Source organism: Rattus norvegicus, chromosome 10 (genome assembly GCF_036323735.1).
Source record: "Rattus norvegicus strain BN/NHsdMcwi chromosome 10, GRCr8, whole genome shotgun sequence".
Lineage (NCBI taxonomy): Eukaryota > Metazoa > Chordata > Mammalia > Rodentia > Muridae > Rattus > Rattus norvegicus.
The window spans coordinates 27,638,132-27,658,254 of NC_086028.1; the positions used below are offsets into that span (position 1 = coordinate 27,638,132).

A 20,123-nucleotide genomic window follows, 5' to 3' on the forward strand; every position below is an offset into this window, starting at 1 on the left:
CTGACAATACTGTTTATCTCTCTTACTCATATATCCTATTACTGTACTTGGCATGATGTGTTACGTTTGTCGTCCTTACCTCTACGCACTAAAAACCACAGACTAGCCTGTTTCTAGCCTTGGGAAGGAAAAAATCAAATCAAGTGTTCTATGTGGTCTTATTTGGGTAACTTATATTGGGAAGTTGTTAATTGCAAGCTATAATATTGGTAAAAATCTTCAGGAATTTTCCACCCATAGTGCTTTGGGGTAGATGAACCAGTTAATGGAAAGATTAGATTAGTTCACCGATTCTACTTCAGGGCTTGTGTCAATACAGCAAATGAAAACTGAATTAAGAAACCTTTGTCTCATTCTTCTGTTGAATCATTATGATTGTATGTGTAAATTCTCACATCCACTTCCAGAAACTTTCCCAAATCTGATCCTTAAAGGATACAACAGTGTAAGCCTGTAGTCCTAGCTACTTGGAAGGCAGGGAGAACTCTTAAGCCTAGTAATTGTCCATCCAAGACAAACATAGCTATTCTCAGAGAAAAGGGTTTGAACCTAGGAAAGTTTATTGTAAAAGTACACTCAATTCCTTACACCACAGAGACCTGTGAAAATCAAAAGCTCATGTGAATGCAAGAAATGATGATTGTTCATAATACAGTTTCAATTCTCATTTCTTCAGAAAAATTTAAACTGATCCTTATTGGTTTTTCTCTCCAATGACAAATTTACTTACTTTCAAATTTAATATGTATTCTACTCAATTAAAAAGAGAAACCAAAAAGAATTTGACCAACCTTTAGACATTTTATTCAGCGTGCACTTCATTCACTGTGATCTTGTAGAATATAGCAATTTGAATGTGTTTGCCTCTCTTCTAACTTTAACATCTACTCTTTGATCTCAATGCAAATATTCTGGAGAAACACAAACTAATTATCTGTACTAATGTGTCATTCTCCATGTGGAAGGTGGCATCATGCTGCAGAAAATATCAACTAGTTCCTTTAAGGACAGGGTTGAAAAGTCTGTAAGCTACCAAAACCAAGAAAACTACTTAAGAATCTCTAATGGGGATTTGCTTTTATAAAGAACTACATGGGGAAAGTGTACTATTCTTTTGTTTTTGTTTGTTTGTTTTAAAAATATTCTACATGTAGCTCAGGCTGACTACATTTGAACTGTAAACCTGACTGACCTTGACCGGGAGATACTACCACCTCTCCTTCTTCTGAGTGCTGGAATTAAGATTATTCCACCACGATATCAAAGACAAGATTTTCCCTTTGCTCTCATTTCTAACATCACTCTGTATATTAAGTCAAAAAAGTTAGTTGCTAATATAAAATTAAATGCAGCTACAGAAGAAATTTGTATTAATGAAATCTAAGAGGAACACTTTATGCCACTCCCTGAGCACTGAACACTTAGCTGTAATTTTGACTATCTTGTATTCCTGATAATGTTTTATTTAGATGCAATTAAGGTAAAGTATCTTTTAGTCTAATTCACTCTAAGACTAACTTCCTCCTGTTCTCCATTATATCTGCTTCAAAATTTGTTTTGTAACCATCATAAGCCAAAATTGAATGATCCAAGATTTAACATAACTATTGGAGATTCAGTTTAGTTTTATTTTGAATGCTCATTTGTACTGGTTGCCGTAGTCAGCTTAATGGATACATAGCATCGAGCCACAGAGAGCATCTAACACAGGCACATACAGATAACTATAGGGCCTGCAGGGACAAAAGAAGGGATCAAACACTCAGGCATACTGAAAGGTTGAAGCAAGAATAAGCTGGAAGAATGTATCTCTTTTCTCAACTCTCTTTTAGACCCCTAGAGACAGTTTTTTCTATTAGAAAGAAAATTACCACATAGCCACAAATTACATCTTTTCCAGAGGTAATCACCATAAAAAACATTCTTCCAAAACAGATCAAAATCATTATATAAAAGAAAACTACAACAAAATATTAATTACATATATCTTATATGAACTCATACCTAATTAAGCAATTGTGCCCTATCTTTCTCTGCAAAAACTCATAGTGACCTCAAAACAGTAATTTTTAGTCATTGATTAACAAAGTTTAAACCAGCCAAGTCTATGGGAGTAACTTTTACCCTTTGCCTGGTTGGTGACAACCTACCTTTACTAAGGAGCAAATTTCTTACATTGTAATTTGGAAGTTCTGATCAGCTAAGCTGGCTAGTCATCTGTTTTCTGATCTTATACTCATATTGGAATTATTTGCTCCTTATTATAACCTTATCATTTTCTGGTACACACCAAATTCCTGTCACCGAATCCCTAGATCACAAGAAAGAACTCAGACCATCTCAGAGGGTATGCTTATCTCGATCATTAGCTTGTCCCAGTCTGTTCTTCTTACCTCTACAATCACATGCTGTAATGTATGAATGCTCACTGCACTCCTTTCTCTAACTCAAGCAGCTCTCGCCAGTCTATCAGGAAAGGGCACAGTTTATTCTTAATTCTAACTTAAACTTTTTATCAACTCTTCCAATTTCCTAACTGTATGTGTTTTTGTCAACTACCCTAACTTCCCAAAATTATTTAAATCAAAATAACCTTTAAAGATTATTTAAATCAAGTCAGAAATTCCATGAAATAATTAACTCATCTAGACACTATTATCTCAAGAATTTTTCACCTTCATATTGATCTGCAAAAAGCTTGCCCAACAAAATGGCCCATCGCCCAGGATGGGTGGTGCCTATTACACCAAGTGATAGGCAGCAAGGGTCTCTTTGTGTCCATTCACACCAACCCAAATGAATGAGGAGTAGGCAATGACCAACATAAGAAAGTACAACAGAAGCAAGAGGCAGTCCTTGGACAATGTCTCTGGGTTCATACCACACCAGAGCTCACCCACCAAAGCTGAGCAGGACAGTGGGCTCATCTCCAGGAAGCTCACTTGTCCACTGCAGCTCTACCTGCATGAGGCTTCCTTTATACACCTAGATTTTCTGGCTAAGACCCTTTAAGGAGTTGAGCATAATGATATCTATCTATAATCTCAGAATTTCCCAGTAGAAGATAGGGAGGCTTGGAAGAGTTAGTGAATAATAGTGTTGAAGAAGAAAATGAAGGAGGAAGAGGGTAAAGAAGAAGGAAGAAGAGGAGAAAGAGGAAGTGGGGAGAAGAAAGAGAGAAGGAGCATGAAAAAGCAAGACAGAATTAGAAGAAAAGGAAGACCAGGAGGAGTGGGAACACAAGGGGAGGAAGAGGATAAGAAGGGGCTGGAGGAGGTGAGGAAGAGCTGGAGGAGGTGGGGAGGAGGAGGAAAAGGAGCGAAAGTCAAAATTGGAATCTGCTGTTGTTGCTGAAGCTACTGTTCTTGTCAATGTTTTAACTTTGCAAAGGGCAGTAAATCTAGGAGAAGAATCTAAAGGGTAAGAATGTCAATTCTAGAAACACACATGCCTATCAAGGGGTTCACAGATTGATTCTGTACTGATTGCAAGTGTTATGAGGCCTGTTGCTGGGGAACTTTGGAGAGAAGAGACTTCATCGGTTCCTTCCTATCCTGAGTTCTGCTTCTGCTTCCTCAGAAAAGAGTCATCCCCTCAGAAAACAAGCCACCCCCTAGCTCATTGCATTCACCTGCTGGCCTGATGGACTCTTTATGTGAGAAACAGAAACATTCCACCTGATGATCACATTAGAACCATAGCGGGTGACGATCATAAGGAATGATTGCACAGATGGATGATGCTTAACACAAAAGCAGTTTAGTAAGCAAACTTCATATCCAGTCAAAAACCTAGAATTAGCAAAGCTACAATAATTGTCACTGTATTTCAAAGATGCTGAAATCTATTTCATACTGCTCCTTATTTTTTACTTTGTACTGAAAAATAATGAACATAGTACATTTTCTAGTAATTACTTATCAAGACCAGGAAAAGTTTTCCGCATGTAACTATGCCTGAAGTAATCATGGACTTATTTATGATACAAAGGGTAGTTCTAGTATGATAGTAGTAACTGACTTAATTAAGGAAAGCAGATCTTACGTTCGTTCTGGCTCTGGTTACAAGTGTCACCTTTCTGTCGATGTGGTATGTAGTGGGGGATGTTGTTATTGCTAAGTCCACAGTATGGCTGTACAGCAGTTATCTCTCATGTTGGTCTCATGTAATAGGTCTCCACAGCCTGCCATAGAAGAGCTCCCAGACTTCTCTAACACTGTTAGAGATTCAATATACCGTGTTTGGTTTGGGGTTGATTTATTTGTTTAAATACTTGTGGCATTTTTTTTTTCCAGACAGACTTAACGATCCATTACCACCAACACACAATCTCACTTTTGCTGTCTTGAAGGCATACTGCTTTGGCAAGTTTAGAGAAGGAAAAAAAAATCAGAGAACCTGAGGTACAGAGTTGGTTTTCCCTAGCCCACCTACACTTTCTGGCCAACACAGGGAAGCATGTGCAGATGGCACAGTAACTGTATACCAATTAAATATGTTTAAAAATGAAGGAAAGTATAGAGGTAGAGAGAGAAGAAGGCAAAGAAGGAAAAATAAAGGCATGAAGGAAGGATGACTATACATATATACATATACATATATACATACCCACATATACATATATACATATGTACACATATACATACATACATACATACATACATACACATACACACACATATGGTAAGGCAAAAGCTACCGAGATATTGTGAAGCATTCTTCCTACATCCAGTTCTAAATTCTAAATGCCAACATTGATTGCTGTTTCTCCACTAACTTTGGTTCAAGGACTTGAAGAATCAACAGCATTGGCCTTCACTTACTCTGATAAAATCCCCATTACACATTCTGCTTGGCTGAACTTTCTTTCACTTCACAGAATACTGAGCGTTTGCTAGGTATTTTCAGAGGATTTCCACCTCCAGAAAGAGTGCAACTGACTATCCCCAGGTGCTTAATGGTTCATTGCCTTAGCATTTCAAGTCTCACGGGCCCCGATGCCATTTCATGGAAGATAAAACTAGATCTCCTACCCTCTGTAGGCACAGGGCAGGGAAGCTGTGTAGTTAGAACTTGTTTTTATCTGCAATTTCTCATGCAGTGGGTAATGCCAGCAGTGAACTGAGTTTTAAAATAACACTATTCTCCTTTTCAGGTAAGCTGGTGATTCTAGTCTGCTAGTGAGAGACGTGATTTGTTTTTCTGTAGATGACCTTAGACATAAGGTTGTCCCTGTAGATCATATGTCAATTATAAATAGGCAAAGAAGCAGTGAGTCTGAAAACCCATTTGGAATTAACCAATCATTATATAAAAAGCAAGTCATACTCTTCAGAGCATAGTGGATTACTGTTTAAAAAAAACAGCAAAATGGAATCCTTTAGCCAGCCCAGTTTTCTTCCTCTGAAAAAAAATGTTGACAAGCAGACAACAGTAAGGAAACAAGGATATATTCCAAATATTCAGAGTTAATTTACGAGTGTCAGTGGCAACGCTCCCTGGGTCAATCTACAAAGTAAGCCATGTCAGTAGAGGTGTTTCTGCAACCAGTAGGTGTGCCAGATGGATGATATTCGAGCTGTCTTCATTCTCAGAGGAGCCTTGCAGGAGACTCTTGTCTGCCTCTCAAAATCCAGCACTCAGCTCTTGATTGAAAAATACAACTCCAGGTGCATCTTAATTTGCAGACAGGGGCATTGGATGGGAAACAACAGTTTGATTGATAACGGTGATTTTATAAAATCTCCCCAGACAAGCGTGTTTTTAGAAATGGATAGGCGAATAAGAAGCAGAACTTGAAATAAGAGCACAGTACAAAGCCACTACCAGCAAGGCTCCCTGCAACTCATCTGCAAGCGTGTGGGTTTATGTGCCCATCTCTTCTGTTTTATTTGTTAGGTTTTTGGTTGGTTGGTTGGTTTTGTTTTTTGTTTTTGTTTTTGTTTTTTGGGTTTTTTGTTTGTTTTTTTTTTTTTTTTTGCTTTTCTCCATCTTGCTTCAGCTGCTATTAAGAAAATGCCCATGGTTATTTGAATAGGTAGACATGCTAAAAGAGAATAGTTTCATAATACTGGTATGTTTTCCAGTACAATGTCCTCTGCAGAAACCAGATTAGATGAGAGGGTTTCACATGTCTTTTCTGCTCTGCTGAGTTGAGACAATCAGAAAAGGTTAGATTAGAAAAAGAAGAAGGGAGAGGAGGAGGAGGAGGGAGGGGGAGGAGGAGGAGGAAGGGGGAGGAGGAGGAAAGGAAGAAGAAGAAGAAGAAGAAGAAGAAGAAGAAGAAGAAGAAGAAGAAGAAGAAGAAGAAGAAGAAGAAGAAGAAGAAGAAGAAACAGAGGAGGAAGTGGAAGAGGGAGAAACTTATTTTTTAAATTAGCTAAATGCATGAGTCAATGGCAGCATCTTCTAATTTTCTAAAATTTATCATCTAAAGACAGCATACAGAAAAGGTATTCAATGACAAAATTCAGCCAGGAGGATGTATAATTAAGTACCTAGGAGGGGATCTCGGACCAGATTACTAAGAACACATTTAGGCATATCTCTTTATCTCTTTGTATTTAAGATGGAGATGTTAATGATCCATGTTTCATAGAGTTTTGTCAAGTCACAGAGAAGCAGCATGTGTTGTGTGTTTCCTGGGAATAGTGCAGAAATGAAAACTACATGCATTTCATGTGAAAGCTGTTCTTCAAATTGGTTGTAGAATTCAACCAGCCACTTCTCTTTTCATAATTTTTTTTAACTCTGCTGCTTCCTCATTTGAAGTCACACTGTGCCCTTCAGCTGCTGTCCAAGGGATGCATTTTCTAAGCATAAACCCTAGATCAGAAATACAGTGTCACCTGGGAACTTATTAGAAATTCAGATTATCGAGATGCATTCCAACTTTGCTGATTCAGGTATCCTAACAGTGGAAGCCAGAAATCTGTCTTAACAAGGCCTCAGGGGGTTGTGATGGACACCTGAGCTTAGGAACAAGGGACACAGCTTCTCATCCTCCACCCCACCAGGTGGATCAGGTTTCCTTGGTAGATTTAAGACAGATTGGAGGTAGCATTGAAATACTGCATTGAGACCCACAGTCCAGCAATTACTTATTTATGTAAATAAAGAAAATATCCAATTAAAAAAAGAAATGAGAATAAGTAGATTACCCGTGATAAGCAGACAGAACACATATTTCTTCTCTTCTCACCTGACAGTGTTGGAGTTAATACAAGTTTAACCAGCTCTTATCTTTAGTGACAGATTTCACTCCAAACACTCATATTAGTCCTTCCTCTGGATAATTGTGCAAGACCCAGTGATGACTGCCCCACTGAGGTAGACTGGTTCCATGCTTCAGCAATGGAAAGTGGAACAGATCTAAATCTAATTCCTGCTCTGCCTGCTTTTCACTATTTTCCAAGTGTGGGATCAGAGCCAGCTCTAAGTAGCTTCTGGGACAACTGAACGTGTTCTGTAAATAAAATGCTTAATTTCAACTTCAAGTTGTTAGTTCCTAAGTACTCCTCTCTGTGTAGGAATGGAGGATCTGTCCTGGAAGTAACACTGGGCACCATGGGAGTATAGAGGCTCTATTTTAGAAAAAAAGCAAGCAAGCAAGCAAACACCTATGCAAATAGACAAAGAAATCTTGGGTGCAGAGGTAGAGTTCCAGAGGTCTTCCTGGTGTGTTCTGCTCTTTAGAGTGCTATGAAATAATTGACTCCAATGTACTGATGACTCACAAAGAGGTGGATTTGATTTTTATTATCACAAAATTAATTTCATTGAACCACTCTATATTGAGCATGTGCATTGTTCTAAGAGCAATGTAAGATTATTGAAGATATAGCAATGGAATACAAAGGCCTCCTTTTGTGTTTTCCTCAAGAAGTGCTGTTTGATAAACGACAAATACCAAGAAAATTAGTATAATTTATTGTCATCAGAATTTTAACGAAAACTGACATATCAGGAGAAAAGACAAGCCAGGTCATCTGTCCCTGCTCTCTGCCACTGTAATACTGATAATTTCGTTCTTGGCCTTGGCCTCTAGGCCCTATTTTTCTTGTCATTGGGCAGATGTAACTGGTTCCGTAAATGTGGTGCCCTACTTTCCTTTCTGTTACTATGATAAAATATCCTGACCCAGAGTAACTTATGGAAGAGAGGAGTTATCTCAGCATGCAATTCCAGACTAGAGTTCATCACTTGAGGGAAGTCAAGGCAGAAAGGTGAGCAACTGTATACGCATCATATCCACACTCAAGGGCAGAGAATTATTGGCATGGTTCCTTGCTGGCCCAATGATCCTCAGCTTGCTTTCACCTCTCTTTCCAATGTTCAGGACACTTGTCTGGAGAATGGTGCAAGGTCCTCTTATATCAAGTAACGATCAAGGCAATTACTCATAGTCACATCCAGAGACAAATTTGTCTGAGAAAACTTCCTTCAGAAGACTGACCTCCCAGGTGGTTTTAGGTATATTAAAATGAACTGGCATGCAGGGTGTATGTAGTAATGTCCATTAGCCTTTTGTTCTCTCTCCATCCCTCCCCCAAAAATGAAATGCAACTTCTATTCATCTCATCTCAACATTTGAAAATGATTCAGTGTAGACTTACTATAGTTAATGAAGCCATATTTTATAAATAAACACATAGTGTTCAGTAGGTAGTAATGATTTTGAAAGTTTAGCCTATATAACTGTCTGTGGCATTTTTTTCCTATGGCAGCATAAAGTGAAACCTATAGATGCATTGACTAGTGAGATTGTTTTGTTTGATAAATTTATATATGCCAATAACGTGTTGTCATCGACTCTACTCCCATTCCCTCCCCACCCAGTTTCTCTTTTATTCCCCTACCATGTTTGACTTCAATTTCATTGGTTTCCTTTTTTTTAAAACCTACTAATTCCTCTTAGTGCTACCTGTATGCATATGATTATAGGACCATCAGCTTGAGCCTACACAGCCCCTCATGAGCTATATGCCTAAAGAAAACTCTCTCCCTCTGCCTGAAGTCATCAATTGCTAATATCTCTCCTCATCTGTGGGTAGAGCTTCATGAGCTTTTTTCCATGCTTGGTTTTGACTGGGGAGATTTTGTAGAGCTCTTGTGAATGCTGTCATAGCTGCTATGTGTTCATGTGTATAACAGCCAGATCATGTCTGGTAAACACTTTCCACTGCAGGAATCCAATGGCCCTAGCTTCTATAATCTTTTTGTTCACTCTTACACAGCCTGTGTGTGTGTGTGTGTGTGTGTGTGTGTGTGTGTGTGTGTGTGTGTGTGTGTGTAGGTGTGTAGGGTCAGTGTGCTATGGATGTTTCATTTACAGTAAAGGCATGAAGATAAGGAGACTGTGGATTATTCACCTATATTGAAATTTTTATTGGATATTTTATTTATTTACATTTCAAATGTTATCCCCTATCCCAGTTTCCCCTTTGGAAATCCCCTATCCCATCCTCTTGTCCCCTGATTTTATGAGGGTGCTCCCCCACTGACCCTCCCACCCCCACGTCCCTGCCTTGGTGTTCCCCTACACTGAGGAACCAAGCCTTCACAGGAACAAGGGTTCTCCCCTCCCCGCATTGATGTCCTAGGGCCATCCTCTGCTACATATACAGGTGGAGCCATGGATGCCTCAATATGTACTCTTTGGTTGGTGGTTTAATCCATGGGAGCTCTGGAAGGTCTGGTTGGTTGGTGTTGTTCTCCCTATGGGGCTGCAAATCCCTTCAGCTCCTTCAGTTCTATATCTAACTCCTCCACTGGCTACTCCATGCTTAGTCCAATGGTTGCTGTATTGGAGTTTTAATAGCAATTTTAGCTACGATTTGTTGAATGCCTGCTATGAGCAAAGAGCCTAAGTGTTTTGCATATACAGCTGTTCAATTTTCCTAAACAACCCCAGAAAGCTGGTGCTGATACTTTCCCCAATTGACATTTAACAGAACTGAAATCAGAGAGGTTGAGATTTAGTCCCAAAGGTAGACCCTGGATAAGCAAAGACTGTCACAATATGGAGTAATATACAGGACAGTGTACAATAGCCTGCCTTTGGCAGAATGGAGAAAGTGATGCAAGTGCTCTTTGAGTCCCTAAGCAGATGTGATAAGCATTCTCCATATTGGTGACAAAGGGGCACTAAAGAGTGTTCTTTGGTGAGGAATTCAGTGACTTTCAGGAGGAAAGTGAAGGTAAGTGCTATAAAGAAGACCTTGTAGAAAACAGGATCAAGGAGAAAAATGCTCCTTCCTAGAATTAGCTGGGAAAACCAGAGCTATGTCATTGTACTTTACTTTAAAGCGTATTACAGTGAATTACAACTGGCCTGAGTCTCTTTCCTGCCTGTTAATTGAAAAATGAATTACAAATGAAGATGGCTATTTCTTATTCCTGCCTACTTCCTGTCTCTGTAGCATGGGTAAGATTTTTCTGGATAAAGATGTTTTTAGATAAATTAATTCTTTTCTGTTATTGGCCAGGTAATCAAATCTAGAAGAATAGTCATATTTTACAGTTTAAGTATTTTGATCCAATTATGGTGGTGCATGCCTTTGATCCCCAAGCTCAGGAGGCAGAGGTAGGAGGATCTCTGAATTTGAGGCCAGTCTGGTCTATAGCGTGAGTTCCAGGTCAGCAGGGCTACATAGATAAATTACGACACTAAAAACTGAAAGAAAAAAACATTTTCTAGTGAAGGGGTCTCTGCCAAAGAGTGGCAGCTCATCAGATGTCCACACAGGTATTCCATATGCATTCTCCACCACTACCTCCTTCTCAGCCTGCCAAGACCGCCAATAAGACAGAGATGATTGGACTTACCTAGGAAAAGATCACTCTAGATCAAATTTAATCGTCCAGAGAACAGTGGTTTTACTTGTATGAGATCAGCTCTGAATTTTGAAGTGCTTCTTGTGGGTCACATAAGTATATATAAGCCAACCCAGTAACTTTTCCCTTGGGCATGGTTATTTATTATTGTTATTTTCCATGTTCCTGGTACTCATATGCATCTCCCTATAACTGTCAACTTCATGACAGTTGGCTTGAATCGTGCTTTAGCGTCTACTTTCTTACATATTTCCTTTCAGTTAATTTCCCCGCATCCTACATCAGCTCTCAATACAGATGAAGGAATGTTTAGCTTTCTCACATCAAAAAGAACCAATGGAAAACTACACTTTGACCTGTACCCAGTGTTGTTTCTGCAGGCTGCCCTTGCCATGAGGACTCTTCCTTAGCCCTCTATATATTCATGACACTCAGCCCGCTAATCAATCACACTGAACATATCTCTTGAATTTGGAAATGAAAAAGAAACAAATGATAAGGCTCCAGGGATCGTTGGATTCAACTCTTGAATTCCATACACAGTAAGATAGAAACTCATTGAAGTTAAATAAATCATCCGAGTGTAATGTGTGTAAAATTTAGAAAAGGTTACTTTTGACAGGTGCCAATGCCCTTCTTGGGATTGCTACCATTGTTTCATACAATTAACAGTCAAGCCTATAATTGCTTTGTAACCTCTCTTACTACTATAACACTCTGTAGTAAGGCAAGCATCCCGGTATTGGAATGAGAGAAGCACTGAAAATCATTAAAGAAAAATCTGCATGTTAAAAATTGTTTCCTGTATGGATAAAAGCACAGCAAATATAGAGAGTAGATGGAGTGTTGGAGCAGCAGGTGAAAATTCACATCCTCTCACTTGTAAATTTGATTTCTTAGAGGATGAAGCTTTGAGGTATGGTTTTCCTTAGGGACCAAGTGTCTGGGAGGGAAATTCAGGTGAACACCCTTACCTGTAAATGGAAGAAGAGTGCCCTGTTATAAGAAAGCTTGTGAGTATTTAGTGCAACAGTTGTTGCAGAGAACTGAACACAGCAAAAGCATTTCAGTGTTCCTTAGGCTGAGAACTAACCAATCATCACAACCACTGCTGTGAAAGTCAGTACTCTTGTATCATATATGTATTTGCATTTCCAAATTTGATAAACTTTCCAAAACAATTTGAATAGCTGTTGTTTAGTCTACCCAGTATGTTTGTTTAAACCATAAAACAACCATATAGGGGGCAGAGATTAATTGGCCAACTATTATGCTCTAGAATGTTTTGTAGAGTCTATTTTCTCAAACAGTCTTAGCTCTGAAGTTGTAATATAGGACCATCAAAGTAAATATCAAAGTTAATTACTAATATGTAGTCTTTATAATATTTTGTTTTCTGCACAATCCATGCTCACACTACTATATCATGTTACAAATTGCTTATATCTCCTGTCTATATCATTTGTGCCTACCATTAGCCAGATTTTCTTTCTTTCTTTCTTTCTTTCTTTCTTTCTTTCTTTCTTTCTTTCTTTCTTCATTCATTCATTATTTTATTGTCTTCCTTTATATATAGCATTTCAATTTACATGTTAGTAATATTGTAATAGTATAGTTTTGTATTTTTAGAGACATTTTGTCTTAATTGTATGTGTGTTCTGCCTACATATTATATATACACAACACATGTGTGAGGTGCTCATGCAGGTCAGAATAAGGCATTGAATCCCCTGGAACTAGATTATAGATGCTTGAAAGCTACCATGTGCATGTTGGGAATCGTGCCCAGGGGGAAATTTTCAGATTATTAAATCTTGCTACACACAAGAATTTCTTTTAAAAAATATTTTTAAGTGGCTCAATGTGACAAGTATATTTGGTGACCCATCCCATTAGTTTCTATTTTAGTAATGGTTAATGGATTAAAATATAACACCCAACTTGCATAATCATTGCCTTAAAAAGATCAAAAATGTTGGATTCTTGAGGAACATACAAAAATATTCTACTTCTCAATCAATGTACAGAAAGTTGGATTCACTTTTTCTTATTTTGTAATTAAAAAATTATCAGTGGGCATGTAGCTCAGAGGTATGACACTTACCTATAATAGTAAAGGCTCCAGGTACAGTCCCCAACATGACCAGAAAGGAAGAAAAAGAATAATGGCGGTTGCTATACCTTGATTCTCAAATATATATATATATATATATATGTATATATATATATACTCAGTAAATAAATATATTACATAAGTGTGAATATAACTCAGAGAGTAGTTTCCTACCATTATACCATAGATAATAAAATTGAATTGTTCATCTGTTTATGTCAATGTTATAAATTATGTAAAGGGATGTTTCTTGACTTCTATTTCTCTGCTTGGGGTAAGTAGAAATTATGAAGCTGGTGTTAGTTATTCTATTATAATCACATTATAGGAAACCTCTGGAATTGAATCTGTACCATCTAGTAAATGAGGAACTTGATGGTCAATAGCTCACAGTGGCAAAGCTGCAATTAAAAGTCAAGCATTGCAATAAGAAAGCTAGCTCTCTTCGCCACTGTGATACACAGCCTGTTAAGTGTCTGTAATAGTTCCTTGCAGTACAAGCCTTAACAAAGTCTTATGGTACCCTTTCTGATCCTTCTTCCTTCCAGATGGACCCACATGAGAACATCTTACTCAGCACTCTTGAGATAAAAAATGAGATGGCCACATCAGAAGCAGTAATGGGACTTGGAGACCCCAGGAGCACAATGCTTGCCTATGATGCCTCCAGCATCCAGTATCGGAAAGCTGGGTTGCCTAGGCATAGTTTTGGCCGCAACGCCCTGGAACGACATGTGGCACAAAAGAAAAGTCGCCTGAGGAGACGTGCCTCCCAACTGAAAATCACCATCCCCGACTTGACTGATGTGAACGCCATTGATCGGTGGTCCCGCATTTTCTTCCCTGTGGTGTTTTCCTTCTTCAACATCGTCTATTGGCTTTACTATGTGAACTAAACTCCAGCCTCCCATGAGAAGCAAGGACTAGATTCCTCTTCAAACAGTTGTACAGCTTGATGCCTGATGTAGGACTTGGAAAACACATCAATCCAGGACAAAAGCGATGTTAAAATACCTTAGTTGCTGGCCTATCCTGTGGTCCATTTCATAACATTTGGGTTGCTTCTACTAAGTAATGACTACACTAAGGTCCTCGTGGTTTTCCAGTTACAATGCAAGTGATTTGTACACATGCCGGCAAGATCTTTGTCAGTTTTAGGACACAGCCTACTCAGAGGGTTAATTACCTAGATTCTAGAAGACACTGGAAAGCTCAATGGCATGGGCAGTCAAGTCTCTGAAACAGTCATTTCCAAATGCTCTCCATCGTTGTTCCTAAGGTTGGCACGCAGTTGGGACAGCACTGTGCTTATAAAACATTATCCGCAATAATGCAAACATGCTACTTCAATATGGGCTTTGAGGTCTAAGCCAGATGATGATGATGGTGGTGATGATGATGATGGTGGTGGTGGTGGTGGTGATGATGATGATGATGATGATGATGACATCATAGAGTGGTGATTCTCAAAGGTCTCATACATTTGTATGCATTTTGAGCACAATCAAAATAGGGAGGTGGTACAAAGCTTCAAAGAAGAGACTCGGGAATCCAATTGGTCTGGCCTACAGCAAAGCAGCTGGCATATTTTTCAAGCGGGTCTTAGGGAACAGAAGACTTCTGAGCAGACCGTGTGCAGCGGCCAAAGGTTACACTTTGCCAAAAAGCTGTTTCCTAGGTGGTCAAAATAAAAGCTAGCAGCACAGAGCAGGGTCAAAAGTCCAGAAAATACCATGGTTAAGAGAGAGTAAAACAACCAAGTGTGACCCTTATCATTGCAACACAGCATCTGGTCTGACACACAGCCCTGAGCAGCAAAGCATAGAATGAGACAGATTGATGTGCCCATGTCGTGAGCTTAGCACATTTAAGGAGGATTTTTAAAAATCATTTATCTCATCAAAAAAGTAGCTATCAAATAGAAAAGTGGAGGGAATTAGAAGTCTCTTGATAGCTTATATTGAGAATCATTCTAACAGACAAATACAGAGCAGAGATGAGCAAGCAGGTCATTTTTCCTCAGTGTCAGTTGCCCTTACATTGTCCTCCTACAGGTTTATTTCGGACTCGAATACGGTATTTTTACAAGGAGAATTTGCTCTTTGCCCTAAAGGATTAGTCGCCCTCTTCAGATTTTCTTGCTTTCAGTATATCTCATTTTACACTTAGGAGACAGCCCCGGAGAGACTTTGCTGAGACCTTGTGACCTGGGTTTTCTTTTGTATTCTCCAAGGCTTGCGTTACGGAGTCTGGGAGTCTGTGGGGTTGGGTCATTTAAAGGGTGCTCACATTGTGTATATTGCAATCTACTTAATCAAGCAAACCACGAAAAACAGTGGACACTGGGATTAGAACAAAACCGTGGTGAGTGAGTGTTGCACTCCCAGCTCATGGTACAGAAGCGTAGATAACCGCCAAGCAGGCTGGTATGAGGATTGTTTTTATACTGCTTCTCAAATTGTGTCATTGTGCATCTTTCTATATTGGGCCTACAGATTCTTTACAGAAAAGAGAACAGGGTAATATATTTTATTTTTTGTCAACGGGGATGGGGTGTTTATTTGGCCTTTACCTATAGAAAATACTAAATTACTATGTTTTCTATACATTTGACTCTGATTGACCTTAACCTCAGAGGATGACTTTGCTACTTCTATTTTTTAAAAACAATCAAAAAAATATATATCTGACTTCAGAGTAGGGTCCCCAGTTAAGTGTATAGGAGTCAAGGCTAGTATCATTTACAGATGAATCTTTCCATCATGGCTCAAAAACCTAGGAGAGTAAGCATTACTGTGTGCTTCTATTCTGATAAAGAGAAAACAAGAAAAAGAAATGAAAATTCATCATTAATTTTCTAAATTTTAACAAAGATAGGATAGTAGGTTTTTGTGGGTTTTTTTGTCATTGTTGTTGTTGTTTGTTTGTTTGTTTTTCCCAATCAGTGTTGGGGGTGCCTGACTCCTGTGTTTTAACTATGTACCTAATACTTTTGAATTTGAGTTACAGGACTACAGACATGACTAAGGATGTTCACATGTGCTCAGAGTAAAGATTTTTCGAGTTTCTCCAGGGCTTTCTCCTACAAAATCATTATTTTAGGGGGGGTTCACAGTAATAAAAGTGCCTATCCCTTGTCATCAGGGGTGAAGTCTGAGTAGAAACCCACAGGAAGAAGCATAACCTTATTCTCAGGGGCACACCTGTGACATGCCATTCTGAAAAGATTTTTCTAAAGACAATTCAGAGCCTAAGTCTAGGCTCCCATTTGCAATCTCCATAAAAGCCATAACAAAACCCTTGATATTGTAATTTGTGATTATAACAAAACCTTAGCTGTCCAGGGAAGTCAACCACATAATTTAGATCAAAGATGGAGAGAAGCAGCCTCACAGGGTGGGTTTCACAGGCTCATGATCAGCAAACAGATTTCTGGTCTAACTAATGCAGAGAAAAGACGGGACCTTGTGACCAATGCCCTAGAGTGAAAACATATATTGACATTCAATATACATGTAGGTAGAGAACACTGACTCCTCCCGTCCAGGAATAGCAGTCCATGTAGAATTTATTTTTAAGCTACATATTTAGTTGAATTAGAATGTAGGAAAGGGTGCTAGGTCTGCTGAATCTGGGAAAACCAATTAGTTTATTACCCAGTAATTAAACTAATGGACCACCAAGGTGTATTTTGGCAATCTTGAAATGGTATTACTATCCGTTTATACATATGTATAGTTTTTTCTTTTGATTATACAATAGTCAGATAGCCAGCAATTAAGGTGTTTTTTCATCTTTGAGAAATTAGTGGGCAAATTCTGACTCTCAAATGCACAGTCTAAACAAAATCTCTGATCTCAATCTGTATATATATATATTGTACATGACTGCTTGTAGGTATGAAATGCACCTCCGAATTGAAATTTCATGCAGCATACTCATGTGTTTGCATAGGAATGTTACAATTATTTCTACTGCAATTTAACAACAAAGGATAGGACTCAAGCAGTGCCATCTAGTCCTTCTCTCTCTTCACTTCAACAAGAGCAGTGCTAAGTAAAGTAATAAAAACAACAGTAATAATACTGATTTAAAAAAAAAACCAAAAGATGCTACATTCTAGGATTAGGACCACACAGAAGTGTCAGCTTACAAAAGCACAAGACATCACAAAAGTGCAGTGGAATTTCTAACGGAGAAATAAATCACAGGTATTTTAAGCAAGACCTGCTTTAAATCGGCAACTATGACCAATTCCGTTTTCTGTAGGTCACTGTGTTTGAGTCTTATAGCTAACTTCATGGTCAACAACAAAACCCGAAAACATCAACACGGACAGGTCTTATAGCATATCTACATGTGTATAGTGTATATAGAGATCCATGTAAACATACATGCATATGTATGCATTCATTCATACGTCAGAAACAAAAGGAATAAGCTAATGAGTTATTTCCTTCATTGAGCCTGTATATGACTAATTTTTTTTAAAATTTGGCAACCAACGGTCACCATTCTGAAATAAGTAATACAGGGTACTGAACATCTCTCTCAGCAAATCAATGCCTACAGTTCTAAGAACATTGCACAGTTTGACACTACAATAGTACTGTACCTCAAATTATGAGATGTTAACTAGTTTCTGCATTGCTTGTCAAATGTCCATCTGCTCTCTTTTAAAGGACACATATAACACTGTCCATTGGTGATTTAAAATTTAAAAAATAAAATTAAGAAAATGGGGGAAAAGATCCTCTGGAGAGGAGTGAAAAAAAATAACCCTTCACCATGATGGTTAGGGGAAATTTACAACTGTAGTAATTATGCCATTTTGCTAAGTGTACAGAATCTGTTATGTAAGCAACCATAACTTTCACTGAGCGTGTGTAAATATTTAAACAGATTTCTTAAATATTTTTAACTTCTAATTTGTATTTTACAGTAAGGCAATGTACTAATTCTGTTTATGGCTTACATTGATGTGCTACATTATGTACATAATTAAATATGCTGTAAATTATTAGTCAACAGATACAAATAATTGCTTAGGGTTTTTGTCTTAATTTTATCTATTTATTTTTCACTCAGTGTGTTTACTGCAGTGCCCCAACAGAGTAATTTAAACACCCTTTTGCATAAATGATTTGGGAATCCCAGCCAGAAGGGTTTCCACTGCTGTTTCTCACATACAGGTATGAGTACACACACACACACACACACACACACACACACACACACACACATACACCATCTTCTACTCCCTGCTTTTCACCCCCATTTGATCCCTCTCAGTGGGAAATGTAGCCTTGTTTTGGCATCACATTAACAAAAAGGGATGCTTTTAAAAAGTTAAATGGAAAAAAAGGAGACTTGGTTAGGGTCGATTTAACTTTTTTCTATGCTAGAGTAAAAGAAGCCAAAGTTTGCAAAGTATAGCTAGGCCCCCAAAACTAGATGTTTATAGCAGCACTGCAGACAACAAAAATTATTCATACCAGCTCCAGAATTTGTTATATGTGATGCATGCTAGAAGATTTTTTTTAATATATACTAGCATTTGTCTTTAGATAGTATTATTCCTTTCAACCAAAGACTCCAGAATTATTTTTCAAAAGCAAACGAATAAAAAAGTGAAAGAAAGAAAGGAAATGGAAAAAAAGGTCACTGCTTCACACCAAAGTTTAAATAATTTTTCCAAATGCAGTAGGGAGATGGTTTTTAAAAAAAATAGAAAGGAGTCAATAGAGAGTAAATTCAGAAGTTTCCCTGAGCAAATTATTGTCTGTGTGTTTGTTTGCGTTTTTAAGTTGGAAAAAAAAAAAAAGCTGTACCCTTAAATAGCTCTAGTTTGGGAAATTCATTGAGAACATTTCTCTAGATATGTGCAATATTTAGACATCAATTTTTAACTTGATTTAGGAAGTATGTTTGTGATAAACATCCAAAACGATGAAAAACAAAATTTTATTTTGAGTTCTAAAGCGAAATGCCACTCCCTGTTAGATCCCCTCCATCTGACGCCATACCCCTGTCACTCACCATTTGAATCAAGTCAGCATTTCCATCAGTTTGTCCCATTTTATGTTTTGGTTCAGTGATTACGAGTCCACACACATTCGTTTTAGACACAATCCACGCAAATGAAGCTACCTATAATTTAAATTCCATGCCACTTACAATTTTTCTTTGCATGGGTGTTTAAATAGTTCTGTTATGGAATTGTTCCTGCGTAGTTCTGAACTGTCCTTTTATAAGAAGTGATGGTCCCGTGTCTTCACAACGTAGTGATTATCAGCCTTACAATGACCTTGTAGCCTTTCTGAACACACACATCCTGCTCACTCCCCAACAGCTAGAAAAATGCAAAGCACTAGCGGGACTCACTGCATCCGTTTTCACGTCTTTCTAACATCAGGACTTCTAAAATCTCTGGGATACACGCGGTAGTCAAATTCAAAAGAGGATTATCAATGAATAGCACATAAGAATTATTTTCATGAATTTCAACTAATTGCAGCCAGTTTCAGCATGTAAATATATACTAATGTTGGCTAGTGTGTAATTCTTGAGCTAAGAAATATAAATAAAAATTAAAAGTTCTATGTGTGGCTTTATTGTGCATGAATGTCCGCGTGTGTGGCTTATGTTGCAATAATTTCTGAAAAGCACAAGATTTTATAAACTTGGAACTCACTATCTTGCAGACTTCAACGTGAGTTTTTATGCGATGCCTACAAGCAACTATTACACACACACACACACACACACACACACACACACACACACACACCACTAACTCCGCTTTTTTGTTTGTAAATGAAAGGCATAAATTCAGTTTACTCTTAAGGTAGTTGTAAAGATGGAATGACGGAGCTCCGGACACATTACGAGATAGTTAGTGGTCTGTGAAAAAATATATGCTAGCTTTTTTATTTATTACCAGCCTTGAACATTGAGCATCCATTTCACAGACACACTTCCCGTCTCTAAAATGCCTCACTTGGTCACTTTTCAGGAAACATTTGTGTCAGACCTAGCCAAAAGTTTTCAGACATGGGGAAACAGAGGTGAACAGTCATGATCCTGCCGACCAGGCACAGCTGAGTTCTCAGGTCCTGCGGATACTTTAATGATAAATCCACTACCATTCATCCTCACTTCTTTCGGAATTCCA

General features: G+C 38.2%; 1 protein-coding gene across 4 annotated transcripts in view; it reads left to right on the plus strand.

Moving 5' to 3' along the window:
- The window catches only part of Gabrb2 (gamma-aminobutyric acid type A receptor subunit beta 2), a 219,554-nt gene extending 200,005 nt beyond the window's left edge, over positions 1-19,549 (plus strand). For 3 of the 4 annotated variants that reach the window (XM_006246127.4, XM_008767635.4, XM_039085275.2), the window contains one exon: positions 13,498-19,549. In XM_006246127.4, the coding sequence (XP_006246189.1) occupies positions 13,498-13,845 (348 nt within the window). In that variant the 3' untranslated portion in view covers positions 13,846-19,549. The remainder of the gene's footprint in view (positions 1-13,497) is intronic. The other variant, NM_012957.2, reaches the window with a different exon arrangement.
- Positions 19,550-20,123: the final 574 nt, after the last annotated feature.